Raw genomic sequence first — 17668 nt, 5'->3', positions numbered from 1 at the left:
ATGACTCAAGGAGTTTTTCTGTATGTTAGTTGTCATTCCCGTTATCTGCTTGGGAGCATGACCCAGCAGAATTCACAAAAGTCAGCCGGCCCCTGATCCCGCGCGCCCGCTGATCCCATTGTGGTCTTATGTGTGCACGGCTCACCCAGACAGCCTTCCCCATGGAGTAACTTCTCGACTGGAATGGTTCTCGGAAAGAAAGTGGAGACAAAAGCTGAAGGGGCTTAACTCATCCATAGGTCACTGTGAGGGCGGGGTGTACAGAGGGGGCGCGGCACGGCCACAGCAGCTCCCATTCAGTGAGTGGTTACTAAGTGTCAGGCGCCTTCCAGGCCATTTCACATGCCATCCTCACAGTGGCACCGAGAGCACATTCATCCCCGTTTTACAGACGAGTGCACTGCGACCCAGGTCACAGCCTGTGAGTGGCTTGGCTAGTGGGTGACGGAGCCTCCCTTGGGAACCAGGGGTGTCTGGCTCCAAAGCACATGACTAGAAGTGGGTCCCACCCTGGCCGTGTCTCCTGGGGCTGTGGGCTCAGGCTCCCTGCTCCTCGGGGAACAGAAACCCCCCAGAGTGGACCGTGCCCAGCATCTCAGCACTAAGCACTCTTCTGCGGTGATTTCCTAGATTTTCCAAAATAGCCTCCAACACCCAGAGTCGCAGGACTTTCATCAAGTCGGTTCCACCGTTCCTTCGGACCCACGGCTTCGACGGGCTGGACCTGGCCTGGATCTACCCTGGACGAAGGGACAAGCGGCATCTTACCTCTCTGGTCAAGGTGCTGGTCGGGTCTGGGACAGGGGCAGGGAGGCAGCCCAAGCATCTCCAGGGACCGGGGACAGCGACCGTCCACACACATCGCCCACAGCACCAGCCCTGGCACGTTCACTCTGGTCTCGTGTACCTGTGGGGACAGAGCGCAGACCAAAAGGCAGTCCCCTGGAGTCCAACTGGCATCTCGCGGTCCCTCCAGGGCAGGAGTCACTGAGTGACGGGGTAGGGGGTGGGCACGAGACGAGTCCCAGGATCGGCCTGGGGACAGGACCACTGAGGCGCCACCCGTGGTCCCCGGAGCCCCTCAGGGGCTGTGAGGTGCTCAGAACTGGCCTCCCAGCACGGGGCTCTCTCCCACCCCCGGGACCCCTTCCACCTGCGGCCTCCCTCCCACCAGGAAATGAAGGCTGAGTTTGTAAAGGAAGCCCCGAAGGAAAAGCAGCCGTTGCTCCTGAGCGCCGCGGTGTCTGCCGGGAAGGTGGCCCTGGACAGAGGCTACGACATGTCCCGGCTGGCCCAGTGAGTCCCCCCACCTGCCCTCCGTGGGAGCCAGGGCAGCTCAGGAGGTCGCGCTCCCTCTCTGCGTCTCGTCTCCCGTCCATCGTGGGGAGAATAACACCTCTCCTTCCTTTCCACTTGGGTCTAGTACGACGGGTGGAGAGAGTGGCCGGGCAGGAGTTTGCGGGAAAGGAAGTAGGAGGAGCTTACACACCAGCCAGCCGAGCCGCCCAGCGCTGTCCGCTGCACGAGGCTGAGTGCTCCTCCCTGAGTGGCTTTTCCTTGCCAGGTGGTCAGGGCAGCCTGAGAGGCTCACTCAGGCGGGTCCCCCTGTTCCTCAGCCTGCCCCCCAACCCCCAAATGAGGAGCAGCCACAGCCAAGGGCCTGATGGCCGGTGGGGCTAAGGCCTGGGCCTCAGGAAGCCAGGAGTGAAGGACGAGGGCTCTGCTATGACATCAGATCTTCTTTACCACATTCGGGGGGTGGAGACTCAGAGCCTAAATGCACCATGAGGAGGGGAGGTCTCAGGCATTTGCCCCCAACACCTGACGCTCAGGTCCACGAGTCCATCTGCTGCCTCTTGTGTGCGTGTCCAGGTCTGGTGCCCTCTGTCCTGCTGTCTGTTGATGACACTTTTTTTAAAAATATATTTTTATTGATTTTTTACAGAGAGGAAGGGAGGGGGATAGAGAGTCAGAAACATCAATGAGAGAGAAACACCGATCAGCTGCCTCCTGCACACCCCCCACCGGGGATGTGCCCAGAACCAAGGTACATGCCCTTGACCGGAATCGAACCTGGGACCCTTCAGTCTGCAGGCTGACGCTCTATCCACTGAGCCAAACAGGTCAGGGCTGATGACACTTTTTAAAAAAATATTTTTTTATTGATGTCAGAGAGGAAGGGAGAGGGACACATAGAAACATCAATGCTGAGAGAGAATCATGGACCGGCTGCCTCCTGCACGCCCCACACTGGGGATGGAGCCCACAACCCGGGCACGTGCCCCAACCGGGAATCAAACCCTGACCTCCCGGTTCATAGGTCAACACTCAACCACTGAGCCACGCCAGCCGGGCAGCTGATGACAGTTTTAATCTGTTCTCAACACAATGAACTGGAGGGGTCCGGTCTGGGAGCCTGGACAGTGGGTCACTGGGCGGGACTGGGTTGGGTGGATGGCCCATCTCTCCAGTCTGCCCTGCTCACATCCCGCGGGACTGGCAGCTTCTCCAGTTCCCACCTCGCCCTCCCTCCGCTCCCACAGACACCTGGACTTCATCAGCCTCCTGACCTACGACTTCCATGGAGCCTGGCGCCAGAGTGCGGGACACCACAGCCCCCTGTTCCCAGGCCAGGAGGCCCCAAGTTCTGACAGATACAGCAACACTGTGAGTGGGGGAGGGTCCTGCATGGCAGGGGCTTCGGGCCCAGGTCATAGATGCGGAGACTGAGGCACAGGGGCCACGCGTCCCCACAGTCTGAGAACAGAGGGCGCCACCCCTCTGTGGAGGAGCCAGGCCTCAACTGACGGCCCCGGGGGTGCGTGCAGGCCGAGGGGGGACGAGAGGATGGGGGGCCGGGGCTGAGGAGGCCGGTCGGGTCTAGACCTGCCTTTTGCTGACCGTGGAGCCTGAGCCCGCCGCCCGGTTTCACAGCTGTTGTAGCTGACACTCCTCCCTGTGCTCAGGAGGCTTTTTGAGACCCCAGCTGTGCAGTGCCCTTTAGACTGAGGTTATGGGTCCCTGGGAGGAAGGGGAGCCCCAGGTGTGTGTAGGAGAGACTGACGGCTCCACTGTCCTCCCCCACCCCCCAGGACTATGCCGTGGGCTACGCGCTCAGGCTGGGGGTCCCGGCCCAGAAGCTGCTCATGGGCATCCCCACCTTCGGGAGGAGCTTCACGCTGGCCTCTTCGAAGATCGGAGTGGGAGCCCCCATCTCGGGGCCCGGGCTGCCCGGCCAGTTCACCAAGGAAGGCGGGATCCTCGCTTACTATGAGGTGCGACTGGGGAGAAGGGAGTTCCTGGGGAAGGTGAGCCGCCGCCCACCCCCTCTGCTCTCTCCGTGTTCCAGGCGACTGGTGTCCAGGCTGAGGGGAGTCAGGCACACCCGGTCTTCCTCTGTCCGCCAGCCCCAGGTGCTTTGGTTTCTGGCGGCCTCTGCCGTTCGCAGCCAGGACCACACAGCTGGGGACATGGGCCTCTGCTCCCACAGCGAGCGGGCAGCCAGGCGTCTGCCGAGGGCACATGTGCCTGCGGCTGAGAGGCTGGAGGAGTCGCACCCTGTGCCCTGCGGCCCCTCACACCCTGACTGTCCTCTGCTCAGATCTGTGACTTCCTTCGTGGAGCGACCGTGCACCGACTCCCTGACCAGCAGGTCCCCTATGCCACCAAGGGCAACCAGTGGGTGGGGTACGATGACCAGGAGAGCGTCAAAACCAAGGTAGGTCTCGCAGGCCACACCCCAGGAAGGAGAGGGAGAGGAGCCCAGGGCGCCCTGCTGGAGGGCGATGCTGAGTCACCTGGGGCGGGGCCAGGACAGCAGGTCCCCCCTACGCACATCAGGCAGGTAACCCAGCGCTGCCCGTCTGGGCCTCACCTGCCAGGTGCAGTACCTGAAGAACCGGGGGCTGGCAGGAGCCATGGTGTGGGCCCTGGACCTGGACGACTTCCGGGGCACCTTCTGCGGCAAGAATCTGCACTTCCCCCTCACCAGCGCCATCAAGGAAGCCCTGGCTGCCGCTTAGCGCTCCGTCCGTCCGTCCGTCCAGCACACGCTGGGCAGGGCACTGCTCCCGGGGTTCTTGCTGCTCAGGAGCTGGTCACCTGCCCCGCTGCACCTCAGTCTCCCTCCCTGGCCCTGCAGAGGGTCCAGCTCTGAGCTCTGCGCTCAGCTTTGTGGGCTTGCAGGGGGCGGCGGGGCTGTGGGCAGTGAGGGCTGGATCCCCAGTGTCAGGCAGGGACAGCGCACACGTTGAGTTAAAACGCCGCTCCCTCCCCGGGCCTCCTCGGCAGAGGCCACACGAGCAAGCAAGCTCCTCCACCCAGCACAGACGTCATGCAGGAAGCAGTGACCACACAGATCCAGCCTCCGCATGCCCGGCTTCCAACCTCCACCAGGAGCGTCCTCGTGCCTCCCTCCCAATCCCCAGCTGCTCAATAAAGCACCGGAGCTTCTGTGTTGGCATTTGCTGACCCGTCTCTGAGGCCCATGGGCTCCTCTCTCCCCTCTCATCTGGGTTCCTCTCTCCCAAGTTTGGGGGCCCTGAGCTTGCAGAAGGGGAGGCCAGCGTGGCCACTGCCAGGGCCTTGGGAGTCCCCAAAAGAGGCAGCCTCTTCAAACCCGCCTGCCTGGCTCCACCCGGCAGGGCTGAGAGCGTCCACTGGAACTCACTGTCATGCAGCCCTCTCGCCTCCGCTCCTTGTTGAGAGAACCCTGTTTCTGTAAGGCCAGCAGGAAGGAGAAGGAGGGACGCCCCAATCCTAACCCTTCATCTGCCAGGGGAGATGTAGGCGCCAGCACAAGGCCAGGCTGCAGAGCTGACTCAACTCTCCAGCTGGAAGGAGACACCAGGTTGCATCACGCATCCTCCCTCCGCCCAGGTCTAGATCCAGCCTCCCCATGGTCCTGCCATTCCCAAGGGCTCACCGCCATGGAGGGGCCCCTCCTATCACCACAGCAACCCCGTCCCCTCATCTCTCTCCTGGGACACACTGAGCCCTCAATCCAGCAGGGCTCCTCAGCCAGGCTGGCCTGAGACATGGGGTGGGCAGGAGGGGACGTGTGGGATGACATGCTGTGCAGCCAGAGAAAGTCCTCGAGGATTCATTCGTGGAGGCTCTGATGTTTGGGCTCTGTGACTTGGCCAGTGGTTTGTGACGCTAGTTTAAGGTGCAGGGAAGGAAATACCTATTGGCTGCATTGAAATCTGAACCAGCTGGAGCTGGGCAGATGCAACTGGTCTCAAGGTCACAGCTCAGCCAGAGGCACAGAAGGTGGGGACCTGGCCAGAGCCTCGGGGTACGTGACATTTCCCCGCCGGCCAGTGGGGCCAAGCTTCCCTAATCCCTGAAAGAAATACAGGCCATGCGTGCTTTCGCGTGTACAGGGTACCCCACCACACAGGGTCTTTGAAAGCCGGGGCTGTGAGCCCTCTGGGGCAGCCACCCCTCCACCCTGCCCCTGGGCCAGCCTTCCGCCGACTGGGACACGCCCGGCAGGGGTGACTCAGGGTCCTGCCGTTAGTCACGTTCCCTTATAGCTGCAGACTCAGCGCAAGGGCTGGGGATCGGTCTCCAGGGCCCACCCCTGCCCGGCAGGACCCTGAGTCGCCTGGCACCGGCCCCCAGGCCACTCCCCACAAGGACAGCCAGGGGAGAGGCAGCCACACGCGCGTGGCCTCACCCCGGGGACAGAGAAGACGGTGCCTGCGGCTGAGGACCTACATAAGCTACACGTGTCCTGGACTTGACATGGGGGCACCGTCCAGGCTAAAGCCTGCCTGGCCTGTGTTTCTTTCATTTAAAGAATTGCTTCATTGTGAAAACTTGTGTAGCCGCCACCCAGGAAGGGAAACGAGACCTCAGAAATGCTCCCCAAACTCCGCTCGGGGCAGCCACATCCTGGCTTCCTCTGTGGTCTCGCCACCTGGGGACGCCCCTGGGAGCACAGAGCCGGCCACTGTCTGCGTCTGCATTGGATGTGGGTAGGGTGACACCGTGGTGCTTTGTGGGTGCAGACTCTCTCACAGTCGCCTACGCACCCCCCGCCGGGCAGCGCTCTCCGAGCTGCCAGCTGTGGCGCATGATCCTGTGGGGACGGTTCCTGCAGGGCTGTCTCCCGAGAGCCTCGGGCCGGCACCGCGGGGCGTGGAGTGTGCACTGTGCTTGGTCCCATCTCACATTTCCAAAGGGGATTCCTCCGTCCACAGCCTAGTCCACACGCCCAGCAGCAGTAAGAGCCCTGGTCTCCGTCTCCCTGACCCTACTGTTGTCCAGATTTAGATGGTCACCAATCTGACATGTTAGGGATGAACAAACCAACAACTACAAATATGTACCTGCCTCATTTCCTCCACTGCCAATGCCCACGCCAGGTTCTGCTTTGAAGCATCTAGAAGGTTCTGAGTGCTGGCTTCCTCCATGGTCCTTCCCACGCCTGCCTTACTGACATGAACCACCCCAGGGCTGGGGGTCTGTCAGCGGCGCTGTGACAGGTGGGGCAACGGAGGCCCCAAGAGGGTCCTGCCAGCATCTCAGAGAGGCAGTAACAGGGCCCTGGACCCCCTTCCTGGGATCCCGTTGCTGAGAGACCCACCTTGGCACCCCAACTCCTCCCTCTCTAGGGCCCTCAGCAGCATACAGCACAAGGGAGACCCCCGGGAATGGGAGGGCAGGGGCACGGCTCCCAGGGGAGGCTATTTTGGGCAGTCTGGGCCCCAGCCCCAGGCTCCGGGGCCTGGCCACACGTGACCCCCGGGAGGCCAAGGCGGCCTGAGCTGGGTTCACCCTCCAGATGGAAGCTCTCGTTGCCACTGCCCTGACCCCTGGCACCGGCCACTGCCAGCGTCCTATCTCACCCATCTGCGCCTTCCTCCCATCTGGGCACCAGCACCCTGGCTGCTGGGAGCCAACCCGGGTGATGGACGACACAGTGCCCTCTCAAGGGACCCTCCGTCCCTCCCCCAGAGCTATTCCTGGCCGAGGCGCCTCCCCACTCCCAGCCCCCACCTGGCCTGACCCCACAGCTGGGAACCATTTGGCCGGGGGTGGGGCAGCCCTGCCTATATAAGCCTGGTCCTAGGTGTCCCAGGCACCCTGGAGGCCCAGACCCTCCACAGCTGACCTCTGCACACTCAGCCTGACCACAACCAGCCCGGCAATGACAGCGACCTCGCAGGCCCCTGACTATGGTCCGGAGGAGCCCGCCTCCGAGGTGCCCAAGGTGCCCACAGAGCCCTCAGGAGAAGGGGCAGCATCGAAGGCCTCAGGGGAGGAGCAGGCTCCAGCAGCAACCTCTGAGGCTCCTGCCCCCGCAGCCTCGCAGGCCCCTGACCATGGTCCGGAGGAGCCTGCCTCGGAGGTGCCCACGGAGCCCACGGAGCCCACGGAGCCCACGGAGCCCTCAGGAGAAGGGGCAGCATCGGAGCTCACAGGGGAGGAGCAGGCTCCCACGGCAACCCCTGAGGCACCTGCCCCCGAAGCCACTAAACCTGCACCTCGAAGTGAAGGTGACCAGAGCGGGGGCAGGCGGAGGAGGGAGGCAGGCAGGGCCGAAGATGGGGGGGACTCTGGGCACACACCTTTCCTCTCCCCTCCTTCTCCCACAGACGTGCCCAGTGTCCCGCTGCAGCTGACCATCGAGGACGTGAGCGACTGCTCGGTGACCGTGAGCTGGGAGCCTCCGGAGAGGCTGGGGAGTCAGGGCCTCCAGGGCTACCTGCTGGAGCTTCGCAAGGAGGGAGGTGAGCTCTGGGCAAAGCCCCGCGGGCACCAGAGAGTGGGCTTGGGGGCAGCCAGCCCCAGACCCCACTCCGTGCCGGGAACGCGAGGAGGCAGAGGGTCAGCGTGTCCCCAGGAAGTGCTGGTCCCCAGCTCCAGGGAGCCCCTGAGTGACAGCACCGGGATGGGGACGGGCACTGCTCTGCGGAGAAGTGAGGGAGGGGCTGCCTCTCAGAAGACCCCGCGGGGGGAGGGCACTCAGCAGGCAGAGCAGAGGAGCTGGGGGTGGAGGGAGGGTGAGACGGTGGGGAGAAATGGGACACATTCCTGTTTCCACCTCCATGGCAGCCAAGCTCAGCCTGGCCTCGGCCTCTGACCCGACCTTGCTGTGCGACTTGGCCACTGTGTCCACCCTCTGAGCTGGAGAACCCTCCTCTGGCCACTCGCCCAGCCCTTCCATCAGGTGTCCTCCATGCGTAGAAACGAGGGGCCGGGAACGGGAGGAAAGGGGAACTAGGCCCAGCTCCTGGGCGAGAAGGGTGCCCGTGGCCACGAAGCCAGGGCCTCCCGGCCTCTCCCTCCTCAGCCTCGGAATGGGTGCCCGTGAACGCCCGGCCCATGATGGTGACCCAGCAGACCGTGCGGAAACTGGCCCCCGGAGACAAGTTCTTCCTGCGCGTGGCTGCCGTGAGCCCCGCGGGAGCCGGCCCGCCCGCGACGCTGGACCAGCCCATCCACATCCGGGAGATCATCGGTAAGGCCTGGCGTCCCACGCCCAGCCCGTCCCAGGCACTCAGGGGATGGGTGGAGAAGCTGAGGCCAATGGGCAGAGGGGACAGGCAGTCATTCCGTCCCTGTCATGCGCACAAGCCACGTGCTGTCGCCATCTTGCCTTTAGAAAGTTCCAGGTTCCCAGCAGCAAGGACCCTCTGAAGGTCCAAGAGCCCATTTCTCTGAGTGGCCCGTCACCCAAGCTTGGGGGAAGGGTTTCCTGACCCCAGAACGAAGGCTCGGCTCCCCTGGTCACCTGCCTCAGGGTCCCAATGCCACACTCATTCCGCCCGTCCTCCTGTCTAGTCTTCCCCTGAGAGCCATGAACGCTCCTTCCTGCTCCTTCCTCTGGCCTGGGTTCCAGAGCTCCCCTGGGGTCCAGGTCTCTGGTGGGAGGAAGACAGGGCCCTTAAACGGCCCATGAAGGTTTCTCCATCCCCAGAGAGCAGCACCACCCTGGGGACCTGGGAGCCCAGCTGTTTCTCTTGCTAAGGTTTCTATTTGTGGGGGCACCAGCCTCACACCTACCCCTGTTCCCTGCCAGAGCAGGTCAGGTTTCAGTCTGTTCATGGCCGTGAGTCATTCCTTCGGCTCCAAGGTCTCTGGGGACAGCCCAGGGCGCAGTGAGGAGAGGTACAGGCCAGCAGGTGGCTGAGGCCTCCGCACCTCCAGCCTCCGAGGGGGAACCCACAGGTCTGAGCAAGGCCTCCAGAAACAGGGGTTTTCACGGCCACAGGAAGGGTCAAGCTTGGGTTCAAGGCGATAATCTCAGCTCCAGGGCCCGGGAGATGTGACCACGGGAACTAAGAACCCTTGGCTGTCAAGCTGGTCCCCAGGGTCAGGGACTCTGGGGAGACCCCGGCTCCGGTGCAGCCGCTCCCAGAACCTGCCTCCACACAGGCCCTCTCCTGCCTCCAGGGGGATGTTCTCCCTGGTTTTCAAAAGCCAAGGGTGCTCCCAGCCTTTGTCTGCAGCGCAAACGCAGAGACCTGTAGGGAAGGCCCTGGTTCTTCCCCGGGGCCCCAGGGAGCTCAGGCTCTGCGAGGCCGCAGGGCCCGGCCTCTACCCCGAAGCCCAGCGCTGACAGCCAGCCTCGGCCCCTGCTACTCCGCGAGAATTCCTCTGGCAGCCGAGAAGGGGATTTCCTGGAGAGAAGAGGGGAGAGACTGTGAACAAACAGGGACCAGCCAGCCCTCCTGGTGGGCAGGGCAGGGTGGGGGCCTGTCCAGGTTCCTCGGCTGCTCAGCTGTCCCTCCTTGGCCACCTGCAGCTGCCAAGCATTCCACCCAAAGCTCCCAGAGCCAAGTGCCCACACAGCTAATCCTCGGAGACACAGTGTTCCTTCTCCCTGTCTCCTCCCTCCGCCCTGTGAGCCACCAACTGCCGCCACCTGTCCGCCCAGAAGCCTCAGTCACCACCCCCACCCCCGCCCAGGGCAGCGGCTTGGCTGCGCTGCCTCCCTAGGAATGCCCGTGGTGCAGGGCTGCACCTGGTTGGGTGATGGTCAGGACCGTGGTGTCCTGTCCTCCTAGATTCCAGAAAGGCTTCCCGACTGAGAGACTGGATGGTGGTGGGGGGAGGGGGGAGGGGGGTTAGGGTGGGGCAGAGAAGAAGGGAATTGTCTGCTCTGGCGTCTTCTAGGAAGACCTTCTAACCCTCCCACGTGATCAGGAGGCACAGCACAAGCACTTGGGTCTCTTGGAAGGTCCTGGGCTCTTGTGGGTGGAGGGGCTGGGTTCGGGCCTAGGCTGTGCTCCTTTCTGGGAATGCAGGTCCCCAAAATCTGGACCCAGGAATCTGGGGCTGCAGGAGAATCCCAGCCAGCAGGGCCCAGGAGCCTAGGGAATCCAGATGCTTCTCCATCCACACCATGGAGGCCTGCCCTCCTGGGACTTTCTGGCTTAGTTCCCCAGGGGCTTTAGGGGGGTTGGGGCCCCTCGATTTCAGGAGCAAGTTCCATTCATCCCACAAGATGGCTCCACAACACACCCAAGAGCCCTCCTGCCCAGCCCTCAGGCCTCACCAATCAGCAAGCCCAGTGCTGTGCTGTGCTGAGCCGACTCTCCCTTTGATGCAGAGGCACCCAAGATCCGTGTGCCCCGCCACCTGCGTCAGACCTACATCCGCCAGGTGGGAGAGATGGTCAACCTGCAGATTCCCTTCCAGGTGTGTGTGGGAATCAGGGTACCAGCTTGGGTGGAAATCAGGGCCCCTTTGGGTTGGTCAGAAGAGCCCAGGAAATGTCAGGATCTCTGTGGGGGGTCTGTCTGGGACTCTCCCAGAGGTTCCCCCCTCCTGCACGTTCTCCAACCTGTGGACGGGGCAGCTCGCCCCAAGGCTGGCTGGACATCCATGGGTGACAGTCTGAGCAGCAGCTGGGGCTCCAGCCTCTGCAGCCCCTCCTGGGAGGACTGGTGGGGATGGCTCCCTGCACACAGCTCCAGAGACCCCAGCGTGGGGTGGCTGTAGGTGCTGGCACCTCCCTGCACACCCTGAGGGCTCCTCCCTCCCAGGGGAATCCCAAGCCTCAAGTCTCGTGGACCCACAACGGCCAAGCTTTGGACAGCAAGAGAGTGAGCGTGCGCACCGGGGACCAGGACTCCATCCTCTTCATCCGCTCGGCCCAGCGCTCAGACTCAGGCTGCTATGAGCTCACTGTGCGGCTGGAAACCCTGGAGGCCCGGGCAGCCATCAACATCCTGGTCATTGGTATGGGGCAGGGGAGGCAGCGTGCCTCCCAGGGGCCAGACACCCCCACCTCCTACACCACAGCTGACGCTCACGGGGTCAGGCCAGGGGAGTGTGATAGGAGCAAGATCCTGGGGGTGGGGGTTGTCAGGCCAGCCCAGCCGCCCCCTGACCCCTCCTGACACTGGTCCTGCAGAGAAGCCCAACCCGCCCAGCAGCATCCGGCTAGTGGACGTCTGGGGCTGCAATGTGGCCCTCGAGTGGACGCCGCCCCAGGACTCCGGCAACACTGAGCTTCTGGGCTACACGGTGCAGAAGGCGGACAAGAAGACAGAGGTGAGGCTCCCGGGCCAACCTGGGTGGGGAAGTGTGAGTGGGGTGAGGGAGGAAGTGGACGAGGTGGGGGGAAGGCCCAGCCCACTGAGAGTCGGGGACTGAGCTCAGGTCTGCCTACCACTGGCCTGACTCCTCCTGCGGCTTTAGGCACGACCCCTTTCATCTCTGGGCCTCATTTCCCCCATGAAGACTGCAGGGGGCGGGGGAGGGGGGAAGATGCTCTCTGAGGACCCCAGAGAGGTCACCCGAACGACCCAGAATGACCCCGAGAGGTCACCCAAATGACCCAGAGGCCCCTCCTCCCAAATTGAAAGTCCCTCAGGCCCAAGGTAGATGCTGCAGCCTCCCCGGGGAGTAGCAGCCGGGTGTGATGACAGGGCCGGGTCCCCGCAGCAATGGTTCACCGTGCTGGAGCGCTACCATCCGACCTCCTGCACCATCTCCGACCTCATCGTGGGCAACTCGTACTCCTTCCGGGTCTTTTCGGAAAACCTGTGTGGACTCAGTGACTCGCCCGCCATCACCAAGGAGCTGGCCCACATCCGGAAGATAGGTAGGTCTGGGCCTGGACAGGAGGGAAGCCAGGCCCAGCAAGGCTGAGTCTCTCCCCATCTCCATCGCCACCTCTACCTTTTCCTGGTGTGTCAGCTGCCCTCTCTGAGGACTCCTCATGGATGCCACTCCACACACAACTATGCACACACACAGCCATGCACACACACACAGCCACGCACAGCTGTGCACGCACAGCCATGCACACATACAGCTATGCACGCACACACAGTCATGCACAGCTGTGCACGCACAGCCATGCACAGTCATGCACACACACAGCCACACGCACACACAGCCATGCACAGCCATGTACACACACGCAACTGCAAAGGGATGGATGTCGAACACACAGCCATGCACAGCCATGTACACACACGCAACTGCAAAGGGATGGATGTGGTGGATGATTGAACAAGTACATCCGAGTGTCTCCTGCAAATAAGAAGGGTCCCTTGGGAGAGGGAGACTGTGTTTATTCCACAGATGCCCTGTGGCTGCCGACATCAGTGGTCATTAGGCCTCACGTGCACTGTCCCCAAAGAACCAGCATGAGGGCAGTGGGGACAGTGGACTCTGGCAAGTTTGCTGCTAGCACAGACCTCCAGCCCTAATATAACTCCACGTGGACGGACGGGAGAGACTCGGCATTTACTCTCTCCACACAGGGCAAGACCCCTCACGTCGAAGGTTAAATGCCAGGCCCTTTCTCCGTCACCCTGCGTGCTCCAAGGCCTCCCCCAGCAGAGTCTGTGTGGGTCCGGAAGGCACACACTTGTTAACAGCAGCCTGAGTTGCACAGAATTAGGAAGACATTTTTGTTTAAAAAAGGAAAGCCAGTTATTTCTCCAAAGACAAACAGAAATAAAATGTAGTATCTCCAGACTGCTGGTCTCCACCATCAGCCAAGATCCTCTCCTCTCTCTGCTCTCCTGCCCACCCTCTCAGCTCCCCTTGCTCTGCCTGGGACACACTCTGTCCTACGTCCCCACACACTGGCCAGGAGCCGGGGGCCCGCCACGGCGCTCAGAGGAGGGCAGGGTGGCACGGATTGTCGTCGTCCTCTGGACGCTAAGACCTTCCTCCAGGCCGTCAGAGCCAGTCGTCAGAAGATGCCTAGATGGAAGCTGTAGCGATCGTTTGGGGAAAGGGCTGAGGTCCATCCTAAGAGATCTCCTCCTATATCTCAAATTTACCCCATTTTCTCCCATGAACCCAGATATTGTTGCCAAACTTAAAGGGTTTGTTGAGAGAGACTTCTCAGAAGCCCCTTCCTTCACCCAGCCCCTGGCTGATCACACCACCACCTCCGGCTACAGCACCCAGCTCTCCTGCAGCGTGCGAGCGTCACCCAAGGTGAGGGCAGGCCCGGCTGTGCCTCGGGGGCGGTGGGGCTGAGGAATCCGGCCTGGGAGAGCCCGTCCCAGCCCACAGCCTGCCCAGCCTCCTGTGGCCCTGCTCCCCAGCCCAAGATCATCTGGTTGAAGAACAACATGAACATCCAGGGGGACCCCAAATACCGCACCTTCTCTGAGCAAGGCGTCTACACCCTGGAGATCCGGAAACCCAGCCCCTTTGATTCCGGGGTCTACACCTGCAAGGCCGTCAACATGCTGGGGGAGGCGTCTGTGGACTGCCGGCTGGAGGTCAAAGGTGAGGGCTGGAGGAGGGTCTCCTGAGGGACCTGCCATGGGGGAGAACAGGAGATGCACCTCTTCTCCTGCGAGACTAGCGGAGGCTGAGCCCTGAACACCCGCAGGACGGGGCAGTGCGATCGCGGTGGGGCTGCCAGGACTGTCCACGCTCGGGAGGGTGGCCTATGTGGGCAGAGGAGGAGGAGTGTCCGCCTGGGAGGTGGCCATGAGCTGCTCTGGTTTCTCCACCCCCAACCTGGTCCCCAGAGGACCCCCCAGCTCTAACCTGTGGGATCTCTTCCAGCCTTAGCCACACACTGAGGAGCACGGAGGAGGCTGTGCTGGAGACACAGGTAAATGCTGGACCTGTTCCCGGTGCTGCATCTGGGCAGGGGCGGGGCAGGTGAGAAGGGGAGGGGCAGTCAGCGTGGGCACAGGTCTGCAGTCCCACAGTCCAGAGACGGGGGCAGCTGGCAGGCAGGGCAATGCTGGTGGGGCCTGGGGGCGGTGACTTGGTGGACGGTCCAGTCCTGGCTCTGAGTGACCTGGGGCTGGGGCGCCCTCTTGGACCTGTTTCTTGTCAGAAAAGTGGGGCCCACAGCGTGTGCCCACCTTCTCTGCGAGGTGGTTCTTCGGTGCTGGACGGGGGGAAGTGGCAGAGCCCAGACTCGAGGAAGGAGAGAGGGCCCGCTTTCCCTGCCCTCCTCACCCCTCAGCCCGGTTTGCCAAGACCAGGGTCATGGAACGTGTTCTCTGCCAGGTGCTGTGGGCCTGAGGGGTCAGGGCCGCCAGGCCCATATCCGGCGCCATGAGTCTCCAGACCCCTCTCTGTTGTGATGGCGGACGGACAGCTCTGCTCCCTGGCCCCAGCCTCACCTCCCTCCACCCGAGGCTGCGGCCCAGTGCCCAGGAGTGGGCCTGGCAGCCCCCGGGACAGGATGACTGGGCACAAGGCCCTGGACGGTGCCAAGATTGCTGGGCCCTGCAAAGAGCTGCATGCTGGGCAAGAACCAGTCCAATAAAGGTGCATGTGTACCGCCGGGGACTCTGACAGTGATGCTTGTCTGGGGGGAGGCGCCGTGTCACTGCAAAGCGGTGAATGCATCGCCATGAGGGGTCTCCCCATGGGACCCCACGCGCAAGGTCCACGGGAGGGGACTCGGAGTCAGGGGATTTCTTGACCTGAGATGTTTCGGGATCTTGCTCTCACGTTCAGGGCTTGCCAGCCCAAGCCAATAGCTGTAAGAACACACGCCCCCCCTCGCGGGAACCGGGGGGCACGTTGCCCGGCTCCCACTCCTTGACCTCCCCAGGGAGTCCGCTCTGCGAGGCTGTCTGTCGCCCTCGGTGTGGCGGTGGGTGCCTAGCAGTGGCTCTGCATGTGGATTCACAGTCTTTTATTAGTCATGTGCCCCCTGGGAGCACGGCACAGCACCTCTGAGAGAGGCAAGGGCCTGGAATCAAGGCCTGGAGTCGCTACTCACACAGAATCCGCCCCTCCACCCTCTGCACCAGGACCCTGAGCCTGGCAGGGCTGGCTCTTCCCCAGAAACCCTGAAACCCTCGGCTCTGTAGGAGACCCCACAGCCCCTGAAAACCGGGCTGCATGCCAGGGCCCTGGGGGTAGTTAAAGGCCAGCAGGACCTTCCCGCCTCCTCTCTCAGGGGCTGGATCCTCTGTCTGGCTCCGGCCTGTCACCCCCCATCCCAGGAGTGCCCGTCAGCGACTCCCCGGCCCAGCCCTCAGCAGGAGGCACAACTCTCTCGAGAGCAGACGGGTCTCCATCAGGCCCAGGAGCAGACGGGTCTCCATCAGGCCCAGGAGCAGCAGGGAAGGTGCTACTTAGGAGAGTCCCGGCCTGTCTGGGGGCAGGTGCACCTGCTGGGCTGGTCCTGGATGACAGGTAGTCACACTCCAGCTTCCTCCTGGGGACGCTCAGTGCTGCCACCTGATGGCTGGGTGAGGCCCACACCACCACTGCCTACTAGCGGCTGGGCTCCAAGCCCCCACCAGGCTCCAAAGGCTGGTGCAGAATAAAGCGAATGTTGGAAATGACATCTGCGCTGGCTCTTCCTACCTCCCTCTCAAGTACAGTCTTGGGCTGCTCAGAGCAAGGGGGCGGCACCGTGGCACCCAGCGTGGCCGGGAGCCTGGGGCTGGGGAGGTAGGGCCTGAGGCTCCTTCATGGCTGCCCCTCACTGGCTCGGGCCACCTTCTCCTTCAGAGACAGCATCTTCTTCACGCATCTTGGCGGGGATGTCCTCCCTCCTGAGGCCTGGTCCCAGGCTGCAGGGTCACAGCCGCTGAGACGAGAGCGCCCCCACCTGCAGGAGCGGAGATGGCCTCCCCGCCGCGGGGCCCTTTGCCTGAAGCAGGGGCTGCCCAGGGACAGGCAGCAGGTGGGGTGGCTCAAGCCACTTCCCTCCTTCCCTCAGGTTGCCTGGTTTCCCCCCATGGATGGCCCCCACACCCCGGCCCGGCCGGGGAGGCCCATGGAGACAGTTAGATGGTGGGGAGTGAGGGCCGCGCTGAGGTGCTCTGGCTGTGGGCAGGGAGAATCTAGTCATCCGGCCTCTCTTCCGGGGGGCCCTCGTCCACGGGGGGTGCGGGCTGGCAGCGGAAATGGTCGTTCCAAATCTTGAGGAAGGTGACCCGGAACTTCTGGATGCGGAAGGCGTAGACGATGGGGTTCATGGCGGAGTTGCCGTGCGTGAGGAAGATGGCGATGTAGGTGAGCAGGCTGGGCTTGTGGCAGCTCGGGCAGAAGAGGGTGATACAGTTCAGGATGTGCAGGGGCAGCCAGCTGAGCGCGAAGAGGAGGAGGATGAGCGCCAGCGACTTGGCGATCTTCAGCTCCTTCCCGTAGTACTTGTGCGGGTCGCCCGAGGAGGCCGACACCTTCTTGCTGAGCTGCCGGCGGATCAGGTAGAACACCTCCAGGTAGACGAGCGCCATGAGCAGCAGCGGCGGCAGCACCCAGACGAAGAAGTTGAAGTAGACCATGTACTCCATGCTGATGACCTTCTCAAACTCGCACTTGATCACGGGCTCCCCGGCGCTGCCGTTGGCCGCCCAGGCCCGCTGCACCGCACCCAGGTTGTTCCAGCCAAACATGGGCGTCAGGCCCACCACGAGGGAGAGGATCCAGCAGCCGGCGATGGCCACCGCGGCCCTGCGGGGCGTCACCACCGTCTTGTACCTGGGGAGGGAGGGCAGTGTGAGTCCCCGTGAGGCTCCCCCCCCCCCAGGGGAGGCCACCCCCGCCAGGGCCCAGGGAGCGGGGAATGTGTGTCTTTGGCTAAAGTGCCAATTTCTCAGGATCTGAGATTTGGACACGCACTGGCTCACCTCTCTTGGTTGATGATAGAAATCATAACCGAAAGCAGAGGACGCTCTTTAGGAGTTTTAATAAAATCACCAAAGTGAAATCGCCGTGTGTGCTGGGCGTGTCCCCTGGTGGCCTCATCCCTGTTTCATGACCCCCTCGTGGGTGGGAAGCACCAGCAGGTGAAGACGCGGAGGTGCACGGCGCCCTGTGACCTGCCGGGGCTTCCCAACTCCTGTCCCCACTGGCCACTCAGCCACTGGTGCACAAGCCACCTTCCTGGGCGGCAACACTCAGGAAGCATCCACACCCTCCTCTGAGCTCGTCCACTCCCCGGCCAGCCCCCCATCGCCCAGCTCCTCCGCCCGCCCTTCCCCTCCCCTCCCCTCCCCGTCACTGCACACGGCTTGGACTCAAGGACCAGCTGTGCACGCCCGGGCCCCTTGGGAATGGCTCTCGGGAGAGAAAGCTGTGCTCATGTCCAGCAAGCTCTGCGTGCTGTGGGTCCCGGGCACTGCTCTCCGCTGGGAGTGAGACGAGGACCCGCCTCTCTCAGCTCACCTTTGGGAGAAGACACAGAGAACACAAAAGGAGGAGATCAGGCAACAGGCAGCTGCAGGCTGTGACCTGTCCTTGAAAGGAAACG

At 62.9% G+C, this 17668-nt stretch overlaps 3 protein-coding genes across 4 annotated transcripts in view; 2 read left to right on the top strand and 1 right to left on the bottom strand.

Moving 5' to 3' along the window:
• LOC102417491 (chitinase-3-like protein 1) overlaps positions 1 to 4454 on the top strand; it is a 7011-nt gene extending 2557 nt beyond the window's left edge. Inside the window, exons 5-10 of the mRNA XM_006107865.3 lie at positions 631 to 781; positions 1175 to 1296; positions 2544 to 2667; positions 3093 to 3275; positions 3602 to 3718; positions 3882 to 4454. Of these exons, the coding sequence (XP_006107927.1) occupies positions 631 to 781; positions 1175 to 1296; positions 2544 to 2667; positions 3093 to 3275; positions 3602 to 3718; positions 3882 to 4022 (838 nt within the window). The 3' untranslated portion in view covers positions 4023 to 4454. The remainder of the gene's footprint in view (positions 1 to 630; positions 782 to 1174; positions 1297 to 2543; positions 2668 to 3092; positions 3276 to 3601; positions 3719 to 3881) is intronic.
• A 151-nt stretch (positions 4455 to 4605) lies between these two features.
• On the top strand, positions 4606 to 15752 carry MYBPH (myosin binding protein H). Of its 2 annotated transcripts, XR_002827520.1 has the most exons (12): positions 4606 to 7505; positions 7605 to 7739; positions 8303 to 8470; positions 10565 to 10653; positions 11001 to 11196; positions 11372 to 11511; positions 11905 to 12064; positions 13283 to 13419; positions 13530 to 13716; positions 14002 to 14050; positions 14458 to 14721; positions 15408 to 15752. XR_002827520.1 is itself a non-coding variant. In XM_023748530.1 (11 exons), the coding sequence occupies exons 1-10, from the start codon at positions 7157 to 7159 to the stop codon at positions 14016 to 14018; spliced, it is 1578 nt and encodes a 525-aa protein (XP_023604298.1). In that variant the 5' UTR covers positions 4606 to 7156; the 3' UTR covers positions 14019 to 14050; positions 14458 to 14737. The 2 variants fall into 2 exon arrangements, 1 of the variants encoding a protein (XP_023604298.1); XM_023748530.1 differs by lacking the exon at positions 15408 to 15752 and having other exon boundaries at positions 14458 to 14737.
• A 17-nt stretch (positions 15753 to 15769) lies between these two features.
• Positions 15770 to 17085, bottom strand: LOC111824436 (adenosine receptor A1). Its single transcript, XM_023748531.1, has 2 exons — positions 17046 to 17085; positions 15770 to 16896 (listed from the first exon to the last, which is right to left on the bottom strand). The coding sequence occupies exons 1-2, from the start codon at positions 17069 to 17071 to the stop codon at positions 16257 to 16259; spliced, it is 666 nt and encodes a 221-aa protein (XP_023604299.1). The 5' UTR covers positions 17072 to 17085; the 3' UTR covers positions 15770 to 16256.
• Between the last annotated feature and the right edge of the window lie 583 nt (positions 17086 to 17668).

The sequence above is a fragment of the Myotis lucifugus genome, unplaced genomic scaffold (assembly GCF_000147115.1).
Source record: "Myotis lucifugus unplaced genomic scaffold, Myoluc2.0 scaffold_1510, whole genome shotgun sequence".
NCBI lineage: Eukaryota > Metazoa > Chordata > Mammalia > Chiroptera > Vespertilionidae > Myotis > Myotis lucifugus.
This window is presented reverse-complemented; position numbering and strand designations above follow the sequence as displayed.